Source organism: Protopterus annectens, chromosome 8.part0, assembly GCF_019279795.1.
Source record: "Protopterus annectens isolate FY-2018-M chromosome 8.part0, PAN1.0, whole genome shotgun sequence".
NCBI lineage: Eukaryota > Metazoa > Chordata > Ceratodontiformes > Protopteridae > Protopterus > Protopterus annectens.
Genome location: NC_056741.1, coordinates 539832518 through 539851717, shown reverse-complemented (window position 1 = coordinate 539851717; position 19200 = coordinate 539832518). Strand labels below are relative to the sequence as shown.

General features: G+C 41.5%; 1 protein-coding gene across 2 annotated transcripts in view; it reads right to left on the bottom strand.

Moving 5' to 3' along the window:
- The window catches only part of CTSS (cathepsin S), a 328334-nt gene that overhangs the window by 225400 nt on the left and 83734 nt on the right, over positions 1-19200 (bottom strand). The window contains exon 2 of one of the 2 annotated variants that reach the window (XM_044080053.1): positions 10782-10921. In XM_044080053.1, the coding sequence (XP_043935988.1) occupies positions 10782-10910 (129 nt within the window). In that variant the 5' untranslated portion in view covers positions 10911-10921. The remainder of the gene's footprint in view (positions 1-10781; positions 10922-19200) is intronic. The other variant, XM_044080052.1, reaches the window with a different exon arrangement.

Genomic DNA, 19200 nt, shown 5'->3' with positions numbered 1-19200 from the left:
TGTTTATTTAGTTTGATGAGAGTGCTTTTATCCTGCTGGGTGCTGCACCTCCAAATTTTTGCCATGATTTTCTTCCTCTCATTATACAGCCTATTGATTTTTGTGATTCTACCAACATGGCTTGTTTTTTGAGTTACTTCTGTATTTCTTCCTGGTGGGTATAGCTTCCTCTATGCACCTATTAATATGCTTGTGCAAGGTTTCTGTGAACAGTTCTGCATAGGCAGCAGTGTTCTCAGGGATTATGGGGGCTTGAAATTTTGCCAGGTTCTCACTTAATAGCAGAAGGTTAGCTTTAGAATAGTTCCTGAATATTCCAGGATTAGCTGGGGGTCCAGGTTTTATTTTTACTTCAAAGGAGACCATTCTGTGGTCTGACCTTACCAGGGAAGCCATTACTGTAGGGGGTGTGCAACATTCTCCCATATTAGTGAGGACCAGATCCAGTATAGTTGCACCCCTGGTTGGCGTATTCACTATCTTATCCAGGGGTTTGTGTTTACAAAATCCAGGAATGTCTGTGCATGTACGTTTGGTGTATAGGATTCTCAGTTAATAGAGGAGTAATTAAAGTCACCAATGAATATGGTATTAGGTTGAATGGTTAGTATTTTTAATAAGTTTAAATACATGGTATTGGTTTCCTGTGTCATGGAGGGGGACCTATAGCTTGCAAGGAAGTGGTATTGGATTTTGCCTATGGTGATTTGAACATGGAGCAGGTCAAGTACATTGTCCTGTTTGACCAGCCTTGAACTTTATTTATTTTTGATTTAAATAGAGACACCTCCACCTTTAGTCCCTGCCTGTGAAGTAGCTGGCCTAAATGTGTGGAAGGCATTATAACCTTGCACTGTTGGTGTGTTCTCCAAGGCTTTAAACCATGTCTCAGTGACTGCACAGATGTCTGCATTCTCTGTGGTAAAGAGTGCTTCTAGGGAGTAGAGTTCTTGTTTGGACTCCTAGCATTGAGCAGTAGTACCTTTATATTTTCTTGGTTTTGATTTGCTATTTCCTTCTGGATCATCATTGTTTTATTAATGTCAAATATTTGCCTCCACTATACAAAACCACACTGATCCATATCTAAAAATTTTGGCAACACCTTTGGTATTCTTAGTATAGACATAAACACTTTATAATCATGTTTAAAATTGATATGGGTCTATATGAAGCTGGGTCTGACAGGTCTTAACCTCAGTGGGTAATACAGCCACTGCAACTTTCTTCCAAGATGCTGGTGGTTCCCCTCCTTTTAAAATACTACTAACCAAAATCTTCCAGATTTTTATCACTTTCTTCCCTCCTAACTGCCAAGCTTCCACAGGAATACCATGTATTCTTAGTGGCTTCTTTGCAGATTGAGTATACATCACCATTTTTATCTCATCATCTTCTGTCTTAACTATTATTTGTTGAGCATCATCTTCCTCTAACCTTTGGATAATTAAGTCTTCCATTGATATTTCCATTTCTGCTCTTTCTTGGTTTCCACATGCCTCTGCTTTATACAAAATTTTATAAAATTTCTGAAATATCTCAAACTCTTTAGGATCTCTAATTATTTTTCTAGTCATAGACTCCCTTAGCTTGATAACTACCTTTCTACTTCCTGTTGCTTAAGTCACTGTGCTAAAAGTTTTTGTAGTCTGGCGCTGTTATCAAAACTAGTTGCTTAACAGCAGTCTTTCCAAACTCTTGCATATTATCCAAATACAAATACACATTAATGTTTATCTCAGTCAAAGTTTATGCATCAACAGTTTATGCTCTTCCATAATGACTACCTGTCTCCCCATAAATTTGCATCTATGCGTACATTAATTAATGCAACAAATTTGAAATATGTGAGAAAAATTTTAACTGCTAATTTATTTCATGTCTACTGGTGTTGAAGAGCCATCCAGATTAATTTATTTCATGTCTACTGGTGTTGAAGAGCCATCCAGATTATACCCAACTTTCAGTTTGGCAATATGGTTGTCATAACCATCAGAAACAAACAGAATTCCAAATGATATAAATGTTTGTTGGGTATATAACAGAAGACGATTATTTATTATGTAGTTTTCAGCTTGGATTAGGTTATGTGTGATTAAATATTTAGTGTCATGAGAAGGAATCAATTTGTCTTGAACCTCTGGTTGATATTCATCTACAAAAACCTTATAAACTTTGAAGTATTTATAGAAATTTTTAAGTGACTCAATAAAATGTCCTAATATCTGGAAACTCCTCAGTGTACTTTGTTATAGAAAGTAACCCGAGACCATGGGCTGGATTCACTAATGTCTACACTAAGTGCACACAATCTGCATTCAAGAACATCCCTACCACATTTTTTTGTGCTGTCTATTAACTCAGAAATATTATATTAAGTATACACATAGTCCATACCTTGTAGTAACATTTACGAATCCCCCTTGATATTTAAGGCTGCAAGAAAATCTGTAGGAATGCTTGTGTTTTCAACTTAGAATGGTGTACACTTATTGTTTGCATTCATGAGTCCTCTAGTTCTTTACTCTTTATATTTTAAAAATCTATACTGATCTGCTGTAACTCATGGTCTGTTCTATGTTTACTGCATATTTATTGTGTGATTGCAGGTATTATGTATTGTTGCTCCTTTTCACTTGGATCTGTAGAGAACAGGATACAATTTTGTTTTTACTATCTACTTCACTACTGTTTGGACAATATGTTCATATTCTTTACTGAATTGTTTTGCTTCCTATCTCTGTAGTTGTTTCCATTACTAGTGGTTCATTATATCAGATAGCATAATTATAATATACACTTATACTTAGCCTTTTCCATATTTTTCTTCTAAATGTTTTTAGCTTTGAAATGCATAATATAATGTAAAATTAATAATAACAATAAAAATTAGAGATACTGATCCGATATTGTTCTTTTCATTCTTCCTCACTGATGGGTTATGGATCCAAACCTCGGATCTGACTCGGCCGCATTCCTACAGACTTAAATCTGAATTTCGAAATCTTCCCTCTACCCATAATGTTATACATTAACCCCTACTCCTTAGATCTTGTTTGCCACCATTGTGACAGGATGTGGTTCTCCAGAAACTTGACCTATACAGAAAGTTGTGGGTGATTTATTTTTTTATTTTTTTGCTTAGTATTTACCATAGTTTAAAAACTTGATACTAAATAATTTCCTTGCCCTCCCTCTAAGTCTTCTAGTTTTTTTCTCAGGCACTGGGGTTGACTTTTTCCCTTCAGCTCTATGCTGTGTTTTTCATGTGCTGGTTGGCACTTTCTTTTCTCTTTGAACTTTTGGTTTACTATGTGTGTGACTGGTTCTCCAGTTAGAGCACATGCTCTTTCTTTTTCAGTAGAATGTCAGACAAACCTACTGGATTCAAGAGATGCACTTCTTGTGTGTATAAAATCCCAAATTCAGATGCCAAGTGGTGCGTCTACTGCCTGGGACCAGAAAACCTTAATTCCCAGTGTTAAAATTTGTGCTTCTTTCAACCCTCACTCCCTTTTTGACTGGCACAATAAACTTATCTTGAGAGGGTTGCTTCCAGCTTCATCTTTTTCTTCATCTGGGGCTCAAACCCCCTCCAGAGCACACAGCTCGAAGGAAACCAGAATGTGAGCTGTCTCCGTTTCCCTGAGGGCATCTTTGGAGCCTTCAGAGAAACTTCAAAAAACTTTGGAACCAACTCCTGCAGATATGAAGAATGCAACCTCCTGTTTGGATCCAACAGAGTTTATCTCAATCCATGGTTCTCCTTCTCCATCAACTCTGACAGTCAGGAGCAAATCTCCTAGCTTCTTTCTGAAGCCTGTTTCACCTGTCGTACCCTCCAAATTGCTTAAAACTCTGACCCAACATTCCAGACCTTCTTCTTCTGCTTCTTCCAGATCCTGTAGGAGCTTGACAGAAGCTAATAAGGACAGGATGATGTGGAAATTCCTCACGGCTCAGATCCAGATGGGGCTGTTACCAACTCCATCCCCTCTTGGATCTGTGAGTGCCCCAGCTCAGCCTATTCAATCTCCTTCTGTGATCTGACCTGTGGTTTTGGAGCCCCAGGATCCTAGATTCCCAACAGAGTCATTGTCAGTTCCAAGGAAACCTCCTTCCTCAACTCCAACAATGTCCCTGATCAGCCCTGTTCTGATACTGTTGGATCAAAGCAGTTCTCAGATCTGAGAGGTCAGAGCCGGGTTTGAGAGGTTGGGTTCAGCTCTGACACTGTCGGATCCATCTCTACCTCTTGGCGCCTTGGCCCTCGGCAGCTCAGATCTGATTCTCTTTGTAGGGCTTGGATCTGCTGTGAGTCCCGACCTTTCATCCTCAGCTGCTTTGTCTCCAGGGAGGTTGGGAGAGGCTTCCCTGGGTCTGTTAGCCATACAGGTAGTGAAAAAGACTTTTTTGTTGCATAGAGATCTGTCTTCTCACATCTTGGATCCTATCCCTTGTCCTGCATTCGGTCCAAGCCCTGAGCCCATCATTCCTGCTCCTTTCAAGTCAGCCTACACTAGAAAGCCTCCATACTCTTTCTCCACAGGGTTTTCCCCATTCTTCCAATATGTTCTCCGAACATCCCATGGAGGAGGTACCTTGAAAGAAGACATGCAAGAGGAGGCACATAGACTCCCCGATTGAGTCCCTCATTGAAGACACCGACTTTGATGAGGGGAAAGGGAGCCCCTCAATCACCACCTGATGATGTCTCCTTTGGGGACATTCTGTCAATCCTAAAACAGAAAGATGGTTAGTCTTTCCAACCTTCTTCTGAGAAGTCTGTGTTTTTTAGAGGCTTCTGGGGCAGGCCCATCTACATCTTGGGTGATTTCCCCAGTGGACAGACTTATTGACCTAGTTTTCTGCCAGGCCTGGAAGGAACCAGACACCGTTGTGCCCATCCCCAAGTGTCCAGATAAGTTTCTTGTTCCTCCAGCAGAAAGAGCGCATTGGAGCAAAGGTGTCCCCATTGATGCCATTGTTGTGCTGCAGCTACTAAGAAGGAGCTACCTGAACAGAGCTCCTCTGTTCAAACAGGGAGTCCAGGGCTATGGACAGATTTGGGAAGTACATCTACACCTCAGCTACTTTTGCTCTGAGGTTGTTAAATTATTTGGAACAGTTTCAAAATATAGAAATAATGTTCTCGACTCTGGATGAAGTAACCAGCGATAATAAAGAAGAAGCAATAAGTAAAATAAAATAAAACTCGCTGGATACACACGGCATGTAACTCTTTATTTAGAAAAAAATGTGAGCGTTTTGCAGAATCCTGTCTGCTTCATCAGACAAATTATAGCAGTTAAAACTTCATTTAAATAGTGATGCATCATGGTGTCAACCAATCAATTACATGTTAAAATCAATACACCAAATAATAATACTTAAGGTATAAAAATATACACACACATATAAATATATATAAAAAACACATATAAAAACACATAGAGGCTGTATATAATGTGGGGTACATTTCTAAAATGTTCTAGTTACAATATTAAAAGCTATATAAAAAGCATAAAAAATACTAAATAACTAGAGCATCAGTGCTTCAAGGCCCTGTTTCTAAGAAATGGTTTTAAAGAAACCTTGGAGTTTAGGCCAGGTGGTCTGTCTGCTTGGAACTTAATAATCCATTATTGTTCCATAGCTTCAGTGTTGTCCATAGAAATAAATGAGGTGGAAATATTACTAACAATACTGAAGCTATGGAACAAGAATGGATTATTAAGTTCCAAGCAGACAGTCCACCTGGCCTAAACTCCAAGGTTTCTTCTATTATTATTTGGTGTATTGATTTTAAAATGGAATTGATTGGTTGACGCCATGATGCATCACTATTTAAATGAAGTTTTAACTGCTATAATTTGTCTGATGAAGCAGAGAGGACTCTGCGAAAGCACTCACATTTTTTCTAAATAAAGAGTTACGTGCTGTGTGTATCTAGTGAGTTTTATTTTACTATTTGGAACAGTACCTGCTTGCAAAGAGATTTGATCAAGGAGTTCTCCAACTCTATTGCTGAGAGACCATGTCAGCAGAGGACCACAAGAAGGTCTCTCCCCAACTGGCTACTCTATCATCTATTGCTAATTCTTTGATAAGGTTCATCTACCATACAGCAGAAGGTATCTCATTAGCAGCCAGTTCAGGCATAGCTGAAAGGGGACATGCCTGGATGAGGCTATGTGACTTTGCAGAACCCCTTACGGCATCCTTTATTAATGTCCCCTTTGATGGCTCCTCTCTCTTTGGAACATCTGTGAAAGATACGCTTACCTGCAGTGAACAGGAAAGACCCTGTCTGCCATGGGAATTAAGTTTTCTACATGTCAGAAGACCTTTTCTAGAAACCAGTGAGGAGGGAAGAAAGTTGGTTCAGGAAATCTCACGGGCCTTTTCAGGACCCACACGGGGACACTTCCTCCAGAGTTAGAGGAGAAGGTTTCAAAGGTAAAGTGCTGCCCAACTGTCCATCTCTTGAGGCAGTTGGGAGTCATATTTCCCTGCACCTAAATGCCTAGACAAATCTTTCAAACAATGCATAGGTGCCAAGCATAATTTTCCAGAGGTTACTACATTACTTTTTCCTTTCCGCTTCCTATCACAGTGAAGAAACTCCCCGATGTTCCACCCAGTCAGAGGGAGTATGCAGCTCAAGAGGTTCAAAAGTTGCTACGAAAAAGAGTCATCCAGGAAGTCCCACCTGAATAAATAGAATTCAGAACTTACTCCTGCTTCTTTTTAGTGCCAAAGAAAACAGGGGACCTGAGACGAATTCTGGATCTAAGCAATCTGATTCAGTATGTAAAGAAGTCAAAGTTCTGAATGGTCACTGTTCAGTCCATCCTGCCTCTTCTGTGCAAGGAAGATTGGATGTGCTCAATAGATCTCTAGGATGTGCACTGTAACATCGAAATAGACAGGCACTCCAGGAGACACCTGCACTTTTGGTTGGGAACCAATCACTACCAATTCAGAATACTGCCCTTTTGGCTCACCACAGCCCCCGGGTGTACACCAAATATACGGCAGTCATAGCAGCTCACATGAGGCTCAAAGGCTTCCAGTTGTTTCCCTATCTAGATGATTGCTTCCTCACTGCCCCAACAAGGCATCAACTTTTACAAGCCAGAGATTACTTCCTTTAGATCGCCAACTCCCTAGTCATCACAATAAATCTTGAAAAATCAAAGCTGACTCCTGTACAGTCTGGAATTCATAGGAACTCAACTGAATATAATGAGTCAAGTAGTTTCACTACCTCTTTACTGCATCATATCTCAGAGAAGTCAGGTGTGGGACTTGGGTTTACTATCTTATAGTCGACACTCACAAGATAAACCCACCTGAAATGTCGACAAGAAGTTGAACATGGAATGTCGATAAAGTCAGAATGTCGCAAACACACATCCTTGTGCGAATCCGACCTTTCTTGACATTGGCAAAATGCAGTCCTACACTGCACAAGAAGTGACATGATGATTTTGCAGGGGGCAAGCCTCACTGTACTCTCCGTGGGGGGCTGCACCCCCCCACACCCCCTGCACATTATATATTCCAACTCTGAGATCACACTACAGTGGGGGAAAAGGGGAAATTTCCTGATCCCCACAGTACCGCGATCTCTAGTTAAAAGACAGAACTCATCTTTGTGAATGCACTGAGCATTCACTGAAATGAGTCTCGCACAACTGAAGGATTGGCAACACAGGTTGGCCAACCATTATCCGACAACCTGTGGTCGCTGAACCCTCTCTTGGCATTTTAAATATAAACCTGGGACTTGCTATGCCCTCTGTCCCCACCAGCAAAACTAGTGTTGCAAGTTCTTGGGTCTATGCCAGCAACCATTATTCTTAGTTCCTCTAGCAAGATTTGGGTCTATATTACAATGACGAACGCTTAAATGTTCGAATCTGTAAAGGTCGACCTTTACAGATCAAACAGTTAAATGTTCAAAGTTGTAAAAAAATAAATAAAAAAAAATACAAAGAAAGGGTTATAGCAGGGGGCAAGCCTCTTGCACCCCCCACATGGGGGGGGGCTGCGCCCCCACACCCTCCGCTACTTAAATATACCAACTCAGAGATCGCACTTCAGTGAACTACAGTGCAGAAATGGGAAATTTGCCATTCCCTACACTGTAGTGCGATCTTGGAGTTGGTATATTTAAGTAGGGGGGTGGGGGGAGCTTGCCCCCCTGCTTATACCCTTTAGCTTTTTTTTTTGACTTGTGATTTTTTTTTAATTTTTAAAGAAATTCAAACGCTTAACTGTTTGATCTCTACAGGTCGACCTTTAGAGATTTGAACATTTAAGCGTTCCTGGATTTAATATAGACCCCAAGATTCTTTATGCAAATTCTTCAGTGGACCCTGGAGGTACTGTGGTCTTCTCTTTACCAGCTTCTATCTGTTCCCATCAAGCTCACCCCAATTTGCAAATGTCATATATGATGGTGGATACAGCCAGACGAACTGCTTTTGGGCAGGCTGCCCCCCCCCCCCATACCAACAATGATCATGAATGCCTCTCAATTAGGGTGGGGGTGCATTGCAAGAGAAGGATGGTCCAAGGCACATGGTCCCCACCGGAGACCAAGCTGCATATAAATGTCCTCAAGATGAGAGCAATCCTTCTAACGTTGCAAGCCTTTCAGGACATTCTCCCTCTGGGGACTATTGCTATGCATACAGACATGTCAGTAGTCTGGTACATCAGCAAACAAATCCATTCCTACCCATTGTGCAGAGAAGCCATGAGGGTCTGGAAATGGGTGATCTCTTCAGACTGTTTTCTAATTGCAACACACATACTGGGGAAAAGCAATACACTGGTAGGCAGACTCAGCAGGTCCATTCTGATTCCTCACAAGTGAGTGGTCTCTCAATCAGTCAGCAGTGAACATGATATTCAGCCACTGGGGACAGCCTTGCTGTGACCTTTTTGCCTCGCCCCTCAATAACAAGTGCCACAAGTGCTTTGCTCTTATCCCCCTCCTGGGGAGTTGCCAAGGGATGCTCTGGTTCATGATTGGACCCTGGGGCTCCTTTATGTCCATCCCCCTCTCCCATTGATCCCCAAGTTTTAGCAGAAAGAAAACAGGCTGAAGAGCTCAGTCATCCTCATTGCCCCCTTCTGGTCTTTACAGGTATGGTTCTCCTTCCTATTGTCTCACCTGAAATATCTTCCATGGATACTGGAGCAGTCAGGACCTCTTATCTCACCCGGCAGAGTTTCATCATACCAATCTCCACACCCTCAAGTTAACCTCATGGTTTCTCCTATTCCAGTGATAATACAACAGCCCAGGCTCACTCCTCCTGTTCGAGACATCATCTTGACTTCTCAGAAGCCTTCCACTAATAAAGTCTACAAAAGCAAATGGAAAAGATTGTCTATAAGGGCCTCTAAAGAGAACATTGACCATTTTTCAGCACCTACTTCTGCCATCCTCCTTTTCCTCAGTACTCTTTTTAAAGAAGGGACTAGCTTCTTCACTATTAAACTTCAGCTAGCAGCAATATCCAATTTCCACGCTGGAAGTGAATCCACTTCTCTTTCAAATTCTAGGCTATGTAAACAGTTTATGAAAGGAATCTTCCTCCTTAGACCTCCCATAAAAGACCCCTCCTCCCCCCTAGGACCCAGTGGTGGCCCTTTAGGGGTTAACACAGAAACTTTTTAAAGACAAACAACTGTGATATGAAATTTCTTTCTCTCAAAACTATCTTTCTGGTGGCTATCACTTCGGCAAGAGGAATCTCTGAACTCCAGGCCTTATCAGCCATACCCATTACGTTGGTTTCTCTATGCAGTAACCCTTCCTTTATACCTAAAATGCCCACTGAAACTATCAAACCACTTAATATTTGCTACACCTTCTGGACTTTCATAGACATTTATATTTTTATCTTCACAGAACAAAGCAGTACAGGAGGTCTGACCAGCTATTTGTATCCTTCTCACCTAACCACCTAGATCAGGTAGCTTCCAAAGTTACCCTGGCTAAATGGATTACGCACTGCATTATCTTGATTTATTCCCAAAAAGGTTTGCAATTGCCTTGCCCTCCCAGAGCCCATTCCACCAGATCTATGGCTACTTCATTGGCCTTTTCCTCTAGAATGTCAATTAATGATATTTGCACTACAGCCATCTGGTCAAAGACTCTTACCTTTATTACCCATTACAAGTTGGACACTGTCTCCAGAAACAAGGCTTCCTTTAGCTTGACAGTGCTTCGGCATATCCTTCCTTGAGGGCCTTCCAAGAAACACATAGCTGGGGACTTTGACCCATCAGTGAGGAAGAATGAAAAGGACAACATCAGAGTTTAGAATTATGTACTTACCATAACTTGCGTCCGTATTGTCCATATTCATTCTTCCTCATCTTCCCTCCCATACATCCCTCAGCCTTGTCACTACTAGAAGGATCTCCAGAAAACTTTGGAACATAAATGTTCTAGGTCTGAGCCTCAGTCTTTCTTCTGCTTATCCTGTCTCTACTATCCAGTGGGCAGTAAGGCAGCAAACTAGATCTGAAGAGTAGGGGTTAATATAGAGCATTATGGGTAGAGGGAAGAGCTCGAGATTTCGATCCAAGTCTGTGCGACTGAGTCAGATCTGAGGGTCGGATCCATAACCAATCAGTGTGGAAGAATGAAAATGGACAACACAGATGCCAAGTTACGGTAAGTACATAACTTTAAATTTAACACACCTGTTTGGAGAATGACCAGTAAGATACATTGTTTTCAATATAATTACCTCATTATTATATTCCTTTTCATGAGTTTTCTTCCAGAGTTGCCATTGTGAGTCTAATGATGGGTTCTGGGTGAGGCGAGCACCGACTGATATAAGTAGTAGGGCAAGGACTTGTAAACGAAGCATCATGAGCAGTGCTGCTGATGAAGAAATAAAAAATGCATTAGTCACAAGTTTGAATTTGTAAATGTGTTATATATTCTGAACTCTCTGAACCTGAAAATTGTTATTACTATGTATTTTTGTCAAAATAATAGTATGAGGTATACAGCAGTTAACATACACATAAAGAGCAATTAGTGGATTAATGGAACGGTGAAGTGAATTTGAGTCAGTGGAAGGCTGAAATGAAGAATAATGAATATTTGCAGAGGCTAACTTCATGGAAAAGTAGCAGCTGAAGTAGAACTGAATGTCATTAAGGTAAAGATTTTGCACTGTGGTCCTACCTTATGGTAACTTAAGTATCATTGTACATTTTTAGAAAGTAAGGAAGAATCTCTACATAAATCTGAAATGAATGCTGATGTACCTTGTGTGTCAGTCTTTTGTGTGGGGAAACAGAAGCAAAGAAAATATTTCAGACCATGGAATGAATGGGCAATTGAACTTAAAATGTTCTAAGATTCCCTGCAACTTCTTTAACATTTCTGCTACAGTAGAAAAGGTGGTGTAAATTACCAATTTATTGCAGGTGGAGTTAAACCAAGAGGTAAGGCTGATAAATTAGAATACCATAGTTTATTTGTAATTTCCTTTAGGGATTTATTTTCTCAAAGGCTGGCTTGTCAAGTAGATTCTTCAGGATTCTTGCACTTTTGTAGGGGAAAAAGGATGATAGGTAGCTGCCATCAAGTTGGCTACTCAAAGTGAAATAATATGGATTCAGTAAACTTTAAAAAATTATAACCCAGCAATCAAGTTAGCATACAAAGGCTCCAAAATTAGCATTCAGGAAAAATAAGCTTTTTAATTTCATTTTAAACTTGTGAATATTACAAACACCAGTAACCTCATCAGAGACTTCACTATACTATACAGATCGATAGCTAGGTCATCTGGCACCCTGAGCAGTTCCTCAGACTTTCATCCTCCTCAACTGAAAGCTGAGATCCAAAAGAAAATCAACCTTTGCCAAAGATGCCAACACACTCCTCAGCTACTAAATATAAGTGTGAAGGCAATAGAAACATTCAGTTCTTATTTTCTAGTTTTGTAATTTAAACTTTCTAGTCTCAACAACTGTAAACAGCAGTGTCCCTTTGAGTGAGAGTGACTAGATCTTATCTAGAAGCCTAATTGTGTGCGTGTGTGTGTGTGTGTGTGTGTGTGTGTGTGTGTGTGTGTGTGTGTGTGTGTGTGTGTGAACATAATATAAAACAGGGTCAGAAAAATAAGTATTCTGATTGACAAACATGGGTGTGTGAAATATGTTCAGCATGTACATAGAATAAGTTACCACTCAAGACCACTGCATAAAAAATTAAAATCAATTAATTCATACTTGCCCTTTCTGATACCTGTGTCATTCTATTTAGGATGGGGAGCTGAAGCCTGTTCGGGGAAGTAATTGGCATAAAACAGACATTCAGTCCTTGACATTATCCGAGTTTATCACAGAGTCTCTCTCTCACTTGCACATGCAAACGTATACACACACACACACACACACACACACACACACACACACACACACACACACACACACACACACACACACACACACACACACACACACACACCTCACATATGGGCAGCTTAGAGCAAGAGAATGCAACCTTTTTTGGCTCAGGGACCACATACAAGACTTAATAAAATTTGGGGAGGGGGCACATTACCATTATGCAATAAATATCTAGCCCCATCAATATTTGGAGGACTGAAATTGCAATCCTCTGAATACTAAGATTGAAACTGTCAGCCTAGCCAAATTGTATATAATATGTTCAAGACTGCATTATCACAGAATTTTCACAATACTCCACATACAGCAGTCATGAAATTAGTGTATATAACCAAGTAGCTGGGTTGGGAGGCACAGTCCCTAATGTTGAGGGGCAAAGTGAATGAAGCTGCTTGAACATGCTTTTTTCAAAGTTTTTACAGGTTTTCGGTGTCAAAACTCTACTTAGTGTCCAAGTTTCTGGAATCAGTGTTGTGTGATTTATGACACTGAGAAACTTTGCATACCTATGGCAGAGTCATGGTACTGTACCACCACAATCCAGGAACAAGAACAGCTGTCAAACCACTTTGATGGGTAAACCTCTAAAGCTTGACTGTAATCATGTAAAAGAAATAGAAGCCACAATAATGTAATTCGGCGTACTACTCCCAGTTGCATACACTGCAGACCCCATGACAAGCCATATCAATGACAATTTTAACAATGATTATGTAAATAAATAAACTGGCTCTGCTTTTACATATTTAGCCTACAACCTGCAAAACAGGTAGTCTTTCTCTCAGCACCTCTGATGTCTGATTGTGATGGCTCTGAAAGAAATTACAGTCACTAGAATTTTTTTTTGACTTGCTATACTCAGACACACAATGAAGTTCCATGTGACAAATTATACTAATTATTAATTTAACAGTCATAATGTAGCTGACTTTATTTTCACACCAACAGCCTACTTCCCCCAGTATTACTCCTAAAAAATATCAGCACTTTATATACAACTCATATGTTTGATTGTCTTGAATATGAAATAAATTATGGCCATGGTAACATACTTCAACTTGCAGCTTTCAGATGTATACACTACAGCCTCATTGGTGAGTAGCATCACTGCTGCAGTTACTTCCTATATACAGTTTGTCTACCCCACTGTCATGCCAAAGGCAGTCATAATTCATATATATCTCTGATATCTACTTTTGATGACTGTAGAAGCAGTTACAGCCACAGTAATGTATATTAGCTTGCTACTCTGAAAAAAATAGTTTGCAGCTCCCCTGCCAAGCAATATAAATGATTGTTTTAATATTGATAATTAACTGTCTTTACTTTTATACATATTCATAGATTGTTACTAGGCTAACGACCCGGGGGGGCCTTTCTAAGCCTAGACAAGTCTTCCAGAAAGAATAACGATGTACTGTATCCGAATAGGATATTGAGGGCCAGGGATTTATAAGCTACCTCTGTTCATAAGGGACATGGGTGCCAGGCCCGGTGTAAATGTCCTATTACCATCTACTTGTCTAGGTTGTACTTAAACTGGGTAATAGAGAAACTCAGCTTCATATGGATGGGAACCCTATTCCATAGGAGAGGTAGTCTCTGGCACACATATCTGCTTGTCCGGCATTCTCCGTTTTAATCGCAGAGAAAATTCAGGTCCCTAGATCTTGTATTTCTTTGAGTCTAGCCAATTTCTGTCCCAAAGGTGAGACTTAAACCCTGTACCTTCCATCTGAGGGATGTGAAAGAAATTTTTGGCCAGCCCATCACAGACTCAAATACTTCAGAACTCTTGCCAAATTCTTATGAAAATCTTTATAACAATAATTATTAACTGCATTTGCTTTCAGATACATAGTATAATTACCCCACTCCTGCACTCCCCCAAAATAGCTACAGTCTCTGTTTACACCTCTGATGATTATGCTGAGCTGCTACCTTCCATGTGCATATGCCCATTCTATATGCTAAGTCACTTGTTTTACCATTGTTAAAATGGTCGTAATTGTTCCTCACCCCCACACACAATTTTCCTTCATGCCTTTTCTAAATTTGGGTGATGCTACCCAGTCAGTGCACCTGTAAAGGGTGTATGTCATATGGTGAGGGAAAAGGTGAAGTAGGAGTGTTTGGTGCCCAGAAAATCTTCTGTGGCTGCCTGGCTCTAGCACCTCTTCCTCAGCAGTAAGGCTGGCATTGTGGTAATAAGGGCTCCTCTGAAATACTCACACTGTACTTCCTTGACGGGAACTGTGACCTGGGGTATGATTAGTTGGAGAAGAACAATGGGATATACTCAGCTTAAGGAAGTACAAAACCAAAAAGGGAAAACTAGTTCTGCAGGAAAGATTACACTTGATATCAGCATATGAATTATTAAAATAGATTGCCATCAAAACTTCTTATGTAAAATCCATGTTAAAGCAGTAGACAGTAAGAAACGGCAAACTTAAATCAAGTAGTCTTATTCAATAGTTTCAAGTACAGCAACTGGGAGCAGTAGCATCAGTTCTGTAACAATGGAACAGTCATTTCAAGAAGCAGTGCAATAATGATCAATGATCAAAAGTGTGATCAAGTGAGAAATCAGTAGCTAAAATAATAGGTTAGTTTGGTCTCTATCCATCTAGTAGCAGAAGTAAACAACAGGTAGTCCAGCCCAATTGCCTAAGTGCAGTAACTGTAGAATAAATATTTACAATGCAGAAACAGCAGAGCAATCAGCATGAGCTGCAAAAGTATATCAGATTGTTTAATCCAGTAGGCTGCAATTATGTACTGTAGAGCAGCAGCTTAAAAACACTGTAACAATAGAACAATCAGTAACAAACAGCAATGCAGTGAAACCAGTGATCAAAAAGTGTAATCAGTAGCCAACATGTAGTCTGTGGCAGGGAAGTGATAGAACTATGAGACCATGTATGTGCACTCTAATGAGGCATCCCATATGTTGAGGCTGATGAACATGGACACCTCTGACATGGACAATGGAGAATGAGCATGAATAAGGCAGGCAGGATTGGTGTCTACAGGCAACAAGGAAGGGGTAGGGATACAGGACCTTGCATGCCTAATCTGGCGAGACATCCCTGACACTGAGATGGGGGGAGAATTGCTGCCCATGACTTGGACAAAACTCGTGATCAGAGATGACAGGCCATGTGCCCACAGGTTGCAATGATGTCTCACCAAAAGTCTGTGTAGTCTGACTTGGGATGGCCTGCTCCCAACCTCCTCACATTTGGATTCTGCCCCAGCCATGGACTCCATGGCCTGCTGTGACAGACTGTATGGTGGTTCCTATGTATCTTATGGAGACATCTATGGAGCAGAATTTATGCTCTCTGTCACTATACTCTATGACCTTGTGCAGGTGGTGAATATCATCCCACAAGTCTCAAAGAACACTCATTGTCTCCAGAATGTTGTAAGTAGTAGTTGTAAGTAGTAGTTTTCTGTGCCTTGAATACTGACCTGCACATCTGATGATTTATTCCCAGATTTGTATCTATATCAGGGACAGCCCTGGTTCTTGGTGGCAGTGCATCTCCCCCCACTGTCTTTATCCCATATGGTAAGTATGTCTAGCTCACTGGTGGTGTGTATGTCACATATTGTGTTGGTTAGGGTCACAGGTGAAGCCCTTTTGGGAGAGGGCTCACAGTTACTAGATGTCTGTCATGCATTGCTAATACTATGTGCTCACTTTTGCCTACAAAGTAGCCTCTATATTACAAAGTAGCCTCTATATTGGCATATGTACATGGCCACTTCTCCTGTAGTATGCTGACAGTGCCACTTTTCCATCGGAGCATTCCAGGTGAGTGTCACCATCTTCATCAGTCACAGCTGCCCTGCTATCAACCCTGTCTTTTTCTGTTGTGCTAGACCTTCTGCCAGAAAACCCTGTGAAAGCATGAATAAACATGACACCATTTTCCACCCACAGAAGTATGCCTCTAAGCCTCCATTGTGGCACGCATATGGTGTACATGAATATACCACTACAACAGACACACCTTGTTGTGTAGTTTGCTGCAGCTGCAGATCAGGAGTGCCTGGAAGGACAGATATGCAGGTGGCTCTTAGTTTCATAGCTTCATAGGTAGACACTAGGCTATCTGCCCTAGGGCATTTATAAGCCTAGCCAGAGTGTATTTGGCTTCCGCCTCCCTATTAGATTAGCCTACTGTGCCTCTGTAAAGTAGGTCACAGAAGGTACCCTTTTAAGATTAGTTTACTGTGCCTCTGTCTAGCAGGGACACAGGAGAGATCCCAGGGGTGAATTTGCGATTTCCTATCCACGCGTCCAAATTTCGCTTGAAGAGGGTCAGCGAAGGGCTATGTCTAACATGAATTGGGATGAGGGGAGACTCTGGGAAATGAATCTGTCCCTCCAGCATGTCCTATTAATTTTGTGCTGAGGTTTAGGTCCCTGGAGCGTGTAGCTCTAAGGGACTTGGATTTTTTGAGGTGGAGCATGTCCCTTAATTCTGGGTTTGACATGGCTTTGTGCGTCAGGCATAGATCGCCTCTGAGTAGGCGGTAAGCAACTGAGTAGAGCTGGAGTTTCTTTAGTCGAGCTGCATAGGACATCTGTTTGTAGCCCAAGATCCTCTTGGTGAGGTACTTTTGGGGTCTCTCCAGTTGCTGCAGGTGTCGGGTAAGGTACATCCCAAAAGGGGCATTGTATTCAATTATGGGCCTGATGAGTGACGAGTAGAGGGGCACAATGACATCTCTTGATCTAGATACGAACCCTTTCGTGATAAGGTGGCCTATATAGAAGGTCTTTCTAACCACTTTGGCAACGTGATTATCAAAGGAGAGATTACTATCTACGTTGGTCCCCAAATCTCTAATTATTTCTTCCGTACTTAATGGATTACCACCTATGTGGTAATTTGTGGGCACCTTGTTTTTCCCAAAGGGGATGACTATGCACTTTTTAGCATTTAGCTTGAGGCTGTGGCTCTGGCACCAAGCATCCATCTCTGTGAGACCCTTTTGGAGGATGCTTGTGTCAGCTGGAGATTCGATTATGGCCCCCAGTTTGCAGTCATCTGTGAACTTTGTCAGCCATAATCCCCCCGTGTCAGCCTGAACCTTAGAGAAGTATATACCGAACAAGAGAGGTCCCAGACCTGAGCCCTGTGGGACGCCACTTGTAACTGGCTTGGATTCAGACATGGTACCTGCGATTCTGACCATGTGGGTTCTATCTCTGAGCCAGTTTGCAACCCATCTTGTGATATAGGGGTTGATATTTAAGCTGGTAAGCTTATTTATGATGCCTGAGTGGGGTATTGTGTTGAAGGCTTTTGTGAGGTCCAGGTAGGCTGTGTGGACTACCTTGCCCTCATCTATGGCTTTGGTAACTGTTTCAAAGAAAACAACTAGGTTTAAGAGGCAAGATCTGCCCTTAACAAAACCGAATTGGATAGGGTCCAGTGTCTGGAGGCTCCCAATGTCTTTGTTTATGAGTTCCATGATAATACGCTCCATAGCTTTACAGACCAGACTAGTCAGGCTTATGGGGCGATAGTTTCTGGGGTCTGTTGTGGCACCACCTTTGTGGAGTGGGACCACTGTAGCTGTACGCCATTCTTTGGGTACATATCCTGTAGTAAGGCTAAGTTTGAACAGTGACTTAATGTGAGGGTTCAGTTCTTCTTGGAGCTCATGTAAGACACAGCCTGGGACACCGTCCGGTCCCATAGATGCTGTGTTTTTTGCTTTGAAGAGGGCAGCTTTCACCTGTGCATCTGTGATGTCAGGGAGGTTACATTCAGTTGGGATAGGCATTTGCTCCTTTGGGGGGGAAGGGGGGGAGAAGTTTGTGCTGAATCTGTCTGCCAGGATGTTGGCTATGTCTGTAGGTTTGGTATATTTTGTATCGTTATGCAACAATTCAGAGCATATCTGGGAGTTTCCGCTCATGTTCCTGACATAACTAAAGAAAGCCTTGTGATTATATTTAGTGTCTAGGGCAATTTTTCTTTCGAAACTGGCCTTTGATGATTTTATGAGGGATCGAAGTTTCTTGCTAATACTGATCAGAGATGCCTTTCCTTTTTGGGATTTTGCTCTGTCATGTAGTAGCTTCCACCTTCTGTTGTATAGCTTATTTATGGTCGGGGTCCACCAGACCGGTCTCCTGTTTTTGGAGGAGTGAGTCTTGGTTTTATTTGGGATAGCACGAGCCATGAATTCCTGCAGGTGCTCATACAATGCATTTGTAAAGGATTCTGTGGATTGGGCTGTATTATCCTCTGGCCCAGGGGCTTTGAAGGATTCCACCTCAGTCTTGAGAAGTGCAAAGATGGCTTTTGAGAAATTCTTTACAGTGATTTCCTTGGCTGGGGGTGGGGATGGGATGTGGATGTCCAGGGAAATTTGTTTATGGTCTGATCTTACCAATGAGGGGTTTATCTCTGGTGTGGAACATAGAGTCCCCATGTTGGTGATGACCAGGTCCAATATGTTGTTCCCTCTTGTGGGAGCGGTGACCAGTTGTTCCATTGCGTTAGAGTTTATAAATTCAAGGAACCGTTGGGCGAGGGTGTTTGGGCTTGAGTAGTTTTCCCAGTCAATGTTTGGGTAGTTGAAGTCACCCAATAACATAGTGTTTGGAGAGACCTTCATATTCTCCAGTGTTCTCAGGAATGCCAAGTGGGGTTCCTGTAACAGGGAGGGTGTTCTGTAGCAGGCTACAAACTGAAAGGCAGTTTT